This window comes from Micrasema longulum, unplaced genomic scaffold, assembly GCF_059751315.1.
Source record: "Micrasema longulum isolate JH-2025_06_02 unplaced genomic scaffold, ASM5975131v1 h1tg001769l, whole genome shotgun sequence".
Lineage (NCBI taxonomy): Eukaryota > Metazoa > Arthropoda > Insecta > Trichoptera > Brachycentridae > Micrasema > Micrasema longulum.
The window spans coordinates 648,895-656,053 of NW_028278944.1; the positions used below are offsets into that span (position 1 = coordinate 648,895).

The window sequence follows — 7,159 nt, forward strand, 5'->3', positions numbered from 1 at the left end:
GCCACTTAAACCAGCCAGTGACAGGTCATTGACCCTGTAGATGCCAAGACATCTATATTGCCTACTCTTAAATGGTCTTCATCTCTGTGGTAAAATGTTTATTTATTACATTCAATTATTCACTTATAACAAACACACTATTGCTTTGATATTTCCATTAATAACAACTACCTCTCTTCCGCATATTGCCAATTCATCCTTTCGCAAGTATCGTAAAAGGGTTATTATGTATAATGTATAGTTATGTAATTTAATATAATGACGCATCAAGAATTTGAACATGGTATCGTAAGCGATATTACAGTATGTGAACTTACCAGTGACGTTTCGTCTACAGAAATGATAAAGGCATTGCCTGCTTATACATTTCTTGAAAATCTATCGTCGTTTACCATCACACCAACTCGCAAAACATAATTTAAACGTTTAAAAAATGCGTTCAGACGCTCTCATACAGCGGAAAATTAGCACACACATGAATACTAGAGTGGGCCGATTATGTATGAGGTTTTTTTTTTTTTAGACATCCAAGTGAAAGGGGTGTAAAAAGTTCCATTTTGGATCACATTGAACGTAAAAATTATTTAAAAAAATATTCCAAACTACTTTTGGCCCTCAAACGACGTTTGAAGTTTATCACTGTCTGAACATTTTGTTAATTATCTATATTGATAAAATTATTTTGTGTTAGTAAAGAAATAACTTAATCATATTACAAATTCGAACGCGCTTTAAAACTACCGAAATGGAAAAAGTTTACACTCCGCGAAACTAATTCCGTCAAGCGCCTGGCTAATATTGACGAAAACAATGACCTATTAAAACAATGCTACCCATTTATCACAAAACAAAGTGCAACTCACGCCCTTAGATGCTTATTTAATAAGATTTAATGCACATCATAACATTTAATTCGACTGATTTTCTTACTAAAATACGAAATGACAACAGCCGGTTTACTTAAAAAAATCGACTTTTTCGAAAACTTCAAGCTCTGGTTGAGGACCAAAAGTAGTATTGAATTTTTTTTTTTGTATATTTTTTGGATTCTAAGTAATCCAAAAGGCAACTTTTTAGACCCCTTTTACTTCAAAATTCGGAAAAAAAATATCGGCCCACCCTAATGTATACCCTTATTAGGCTGTTTTGTTAATTTGCAAGAAACTTTACGAACGCCTAAACGCACTGACAAGAGTAAACAAAACACATATTTCTTTATCTTTCTCTTTCGCTACACCCAGATTATCCAATTATTTCTTTACGTGCCAACGCCCAACGCCGTAAATTGCAACATGTTTAATTTAAAGTTTTACTAATGCCATCTTTATGAAAATAACTCTAATTGTAATTTTTATAATGCATATTTTATCATTTGACTGTATTAAAAGATGAATATTAGACTGAGCCGATCGTCGTGTAAAACCTTTTTGATGTGTGTGTCTAAAATAAGCACTCGGGTTTTTATTTCATTTAATTAAATGTACAATATAACACGACTATAACACAACTGAGAAAGAGCTAACGAAAAGGCTCGGGAAGCAAGATTAAAAAAACAGTTCCTGATTTTGCTGACTTCCCAATAAGTTTTGCTAAGAGAAAAATAAGAAACAGAACTTTACAGCTCTGGAATGATCGCTATTTAGCAGAACCCACAGGAAAGGTAACAAAAATGTTTTTTCCGTCTATTTACCATGCTTTTGAATTCAGGAAACTGCAGCGTGCAGGATACGAACTTACACAAATCCTGACGGGACATGGCGGATTTATGAGTTATTTACCCAGATTCAAAATATCTGAGATCAACACTTGCCCATGCGATGCTGTTACTCTCCGAGATGTCTCCCATCTATTGACGCATTGCCCCTTTTTTATTCTGCAGAGAATGCAACTGGAGGCGCGATGCAGAAGTCTAAATGAGGATTTACACGATGTGCATGTGGTGATTAGTCATAGGGACTTGTCAAGAGAGGTATCATTATACATGACAGATATAGTGAAGGCAATAAAAGGTATCAATGATAGCAGGACACCAAATGCCGAACACTATTCAAGTGGATCGGAAGATCTGTTGACGAATAACAACGGTCCGCCTTCTTCTGACGAGTTTTCTGTGGTTTCCTCTTGAAACAGGTCACAGGCATTACATCTTACCGATCCTTACATAAAATTACGAAATAAAGTTTTTCATTAAAGTAAATATTTTTAAGTAAACAAATAAAGAACTATCGCTTTGAAGTATATATTAACCTTGTACATTACAAGTAAGGTAAAAGAATAAAGCAACTACATATTTTAAAAAATATATATAACACAACTGCCAATTACACGGTACAAGTATGATTTGTAATTTTACAAAAATGTGTTTTAAATAAAGTTCTCAATATAGTTACAAAAATTAGTCCATAATAACCATAGTTAACAACGGCAACTGTAACATTTAGCTGAAATAAAACTGTAACAATGTGAAGAAATTAAATATCCACAAACAAATTAATAAAAAAATCACTGATATAAATTATTTATTTATTGTACGGCACAAGTGCCATTTACAATATTGTTGAACCAATGCAGTGCCCTATGCACCATAGGTGCGGAAACGTCATAATAATAATTATACGTCATTAATGCCTATGTCTAGATTACTGTAATGGAATATACGCAAATCTCCCAAAATATCAAACTAATAAACTTCAATCTGTTTTCAATGCAGCAGCAAGGCTTACTACGGGAGTAAAAAATATTCTTACATCTCACAACATCTTCGAGATTTGCACTGGTTAAAAAGCCCAGAGAGAATAAAATACAAGCTTTGCTGGACAGTATACAAATCCCTTCATGAAATGGCTCCAAAATACTTATCGGACCTTTGTATTAGGAAAAATACATGTCAAAGAAAATCTACTCTTAGGTCAACATTTGATTCAGGAAGAGGAAAACTTGTCGAAATCCGGCGCTCCCCAAACACTAGATTTGGAGATCGTGCTTTTGTTGCCGCCAGCTCTTCTGCCTGAAACCAATTGCCTTCAGAATTACGAATCATCGACAGTCCCAGTCAGTTCAGATCCCAACTAAAATCTTACTTCTTTAGACCATCATACCCTCAATTTTAAATCTGGAAATATATATATTTTTTAAAATAATTGTTGTATAATGTATGATTTGAGATTTAAGTTACGACAAAATATCCACAATGGTTGAAAATGTTTGTCCGCCGCACGTCACTGATATTACATATCACAATATGTATCCGCTAGCTGTTTATTTAGGATTCATAATACATTTTAAACACGACATTTAACTTATGCTTACAGATTTTCTCTTAATTTAGATCGGTTTAGTTTAAACTACTTCTGGCAACAAGAGAACAACTATGTTTTAGGGGAAATTTTAACTCAAGGTATTTTACTTGTATGATGTTTTGACTATGTCTAAATGTTAGCAGACTGGCTGGATTTCCTCTCTAGAGAAAACATTTTTAACAAGGAAATATGGAAGTCTAGGCTTTTACAGGGTTTTTAACCTGTCGTTGGCTGGTTTAAGTGGTCACTTTACACAATGTGCAACATTTGTCATTTTGCCTATGTTGATTTGCAACAAATTTAGATCTGAATAACTCCCTAGAGAGGAAATCCAGCCAGTCTGCAAACGCTTGCACACACTTAAAACATTGCTCTAATAATATTGTCCTTGCAGGAGACTGCTGCGAGATATTACATAGATTTATTTACTATTAAGCGTGTTATCCAGATGCCCTTTGAAATATATGTATGTTTACGTAATAATTTTTATTTTTTTTTATGCTATTATTTAATTGCTTCCACTTTCTGTTGTATCCTAACTCCCAGGGCCCTTAGCCTCATAGAGTTTGGGATACGTTTTTATTGTTTTTTTTTTTGTAATTAATATGTATTTGTACGAATAAATAAATCACAATTTCTGAATTTGGGCAAAAAAAAACAGGTACATGGGTCCCAAATATTTAATATATCACTCGATCATTGCAAAACCATCACTCAAATTCAATCAAATAAATTTGTAAAAAAATGGTTACTGGATTTAGGTAGAGAAAAATCGGAAAACTTACCCAATAACATTCTTAAAAAATAAAAAGTATAATTAAATATTGTATAACTGTATAATAACTTAACAAGTAGGTAATTCGAATTTTATTGTTTATTTTCAATAAAAATTTCTGCCTTGACACAGGTTGCACTTAGATAGATTAGACATAATCCAGAGAAATCTATTACCTAATCATGTATATAGTAAATAAAGAAATCGTATTTATTTGTATTCAAAAAAAAAAAAAAAGTTTGTTTACTTGTACTACTCAATTAATCAATTGTATATTTAATTTAATGTAAATTGCTGTAATTAATGTGTAAAATGAATAAATAAAAAAAAGGCAAATACACGTCAACATGACATGAAGCGCTACATTCCTCAAGAACGCAAAAAAAATAAATTGCGGAATAATTCGTCGGTGGTGTTGGCGCAGCGAGAACTTAGGCGCAGATTTCCCGGCGGTCCAAGACCAACTGGGCAAACACTACGGTGTTTAGCCGCTCACCTAGAAGAGCCTGTGACGACACGAGATGTTGCCAGGTCTGCTTGGCCCCGGAGCAGCCATTCTGCTGAGAATTTCGCAGATGTGGACAAAGATGTTGCAGAAGGCCCCAAAGTATTGACCAGACAACGTGCGATGCAATTGAGCGATTGGGTAAAAGACTTGTGAAGATGTTCCTTTACAAAGTGCATCCAGCGCATCAGATGCTAGCCGTTGATCGCCAAGCGCGTGTAACCTACGCTCAAGCCAACCTTTATCTCTACCACGAGAAAGACAACTTTTGATCGAAAATCATCACGAGCGACGAGGCCCATTTCCATCTCTACAGATATGTGAATAAGCAGAATTATCGCTTCTGGGGCTCTGAAAATCCGCTAATCCCATAAAAAGTTATTACATTTCCTCAAAGTTACTGCATGATGTGGTGTTTACGCTGGGGGCGTCTTCAGACCTATTTTTTTCGGTAGCTCGCGGCCTACGACTACTGTGGACAGCGAACGCTACAGAGCCAAGCTCAAAAACTTTCTTCTTCCTCAATTGGATAAATTAAGATTGGAAAACATGTGGTTCCAACAAGATGGAGCAACAGCGTATACTGCACGAACCTCAACTAATATTCTGAGGGCTGCATTTCCGGGTAGCCTAATATCTCGTTTTGGAGATTTGCACTGGCCAGAAAGATTGCCCGATTGAACCATTCCAGTATTTTTTTGGGGGAATTTTTGAAATCTCGAGTCTACGTCAACACATTTTAGACTTTTGAATCCCTCAAATAGAACGTCCGTCAAGAATGCGAGAACCCATCGCAAGAAGTTCTGGAAATAGTGATGGAAAATGACATAAATTGGGCCCGCATGGTCATCAATTCTGGTGACGGTCACTTGGCCGGTATCGTTTTCTTGACTTAATGGAAAAAAAGTTAAGACATCAAGTAAACACAATTCAAAAGTAGAACCAATTTTTCATTCACAAAAAAAATACAGTCAAAGAACATCGGGTGACAACTTTTGCGCCACCTTGTATATATAGGAACATAATATACATAGTTTTGAAATTAGTAACTCAAAATATTATTTTTTTTCGACCTTACACATATTTTATAAATATATTTTTATCATTAACATATTTTTTCCGCAGGTTTTGGAGGCACGAGACCTACCAATCAAGGATGTCACCGGAAGTAGCGACCCTTATATCAAAGTGTTCCTCCTTCCCGACCGGAAGAAGAAATTCCAGACGAAAGTCCATAGAAAGAACCTCAACCCCGTCTTCAACGAAACGTTCATATTCAGGTAAACATTCCTTTATTAAAATAATACTTACTCCAAATATTGCTATAAAAATCAGTAAACGGTCAATCTTTTTTGTGCTTTCAAGATTTACGATGCGAATGTTGAGGCATGCAGAAAACGAAGGAGATCGAGAAAAGCATCGCATGATAGAGTCCATCAAATACTTAAAGATGGACATGTCAAAAGTAGGAATAATCGGCGTACGTGCATGATAAGATGTATGAATGTAGAAGAAGCGAGGTCAGGATTCAAAGACAGAGAGGTGTGGCGTTCTATCCTCTCTGCCTACCCTTTCGGGGAAATGGCGAGATGGTTTGTTTGTTTGATAATGATTTCAAATACAACAAAATCGGAATGTTAATTACGATCTGAAATATTTCGAAAATGAAAATTAGACATTCTAATAAAATAATTTTATTTTAAATTTTCTCAAAATCATAAAAACTTGTATAAAATTAGTTCGCTAATCAAATACGTACATTTGGCCATAGTAAAATATATCCGCAGTAAAATATGTACATATATTAAAACGTTCAAGTTCGTCATATATTTAAACTTTCTGACCGATTGCGGACTCTTGTGAGTACTTTTTATAAGTTACCTTTTATTTTGCCTAAAATCACTCTTAAAGTTATTTATTTTTCTTTAGTTGAATCAATAATAAGATATGGTATAACGTCGTGGGGACATTCGACTAAAACTTATGTTAAAATGATCCAGGGTCTACAGTATTCTATAGTTAAGCGAATTGTACCTGCAGAGATTTACGAACAAAGAAGTAATAATGATCTCCTGTACAAAACAATCAAAACTCTGCCTGTTCGAGGACTACTGTGGCTTTGCATCATTTTGGAACAATTTAATAGTAATACATTCAAGTTTCCTCTCAAACATAAACATAATACTCGCTTCACGTCTAATGATGGCTTGGTAGTGCCAAAAGTATGTAATAAATATGGAAATAGAACTCTCAAATATTTGGTACCTAGAATTTTTAATTTATTACAAAAAGAACTTAAATTTAACTCACATTGTAACAAGAGCAAAATAAGAAAGTGGCTACTCGATCAAGAGTTAATATATGAAAAGTAGCTTAGGTGTAAATATTTTAATTTTTCATATATTTTCTTGTATTTAAAAAATAAATTTATATATTATTATTTGTATAAACATGTTTATTCTGATCTTTCCGGCTGTTAATTTTTATCTGTTATTCATTGTTTTTATAAATGTAAATAATATTATTAAGTCAGTATAAATATAATCTTCACACACAAGCTACAAAAAGTGTCTTGGTGGG

The 7,159-nt window shown here is 34.1% G+C and overlaps 1 protein-coding gene across 1 annotated transcript in view; it reads left to right on the plus strand.

The window, feature by feature from the left end:
- LOC148274054 (synaptotagmin-10-like) overlaps positions 1-5,859 on the plus strand; it is a gene marked incomplete at its 3' end in the record, with an annotated part of 159,111 nt that extends 153,252 nt beyond the window's left edge. Inside the window, exon 6 of the mRNA XM_088237702.1 lies at positions 5,705-5,859. Coding sequence (XP_088093828.1) covers positions 5,705-5,859 — 155 coding nt within the window. The remainder of the gene's footprint in view (positions 1-5,704) is intronic.
- Positions 5,860-7,159: the final 1,300 nt, after the last annotated feature.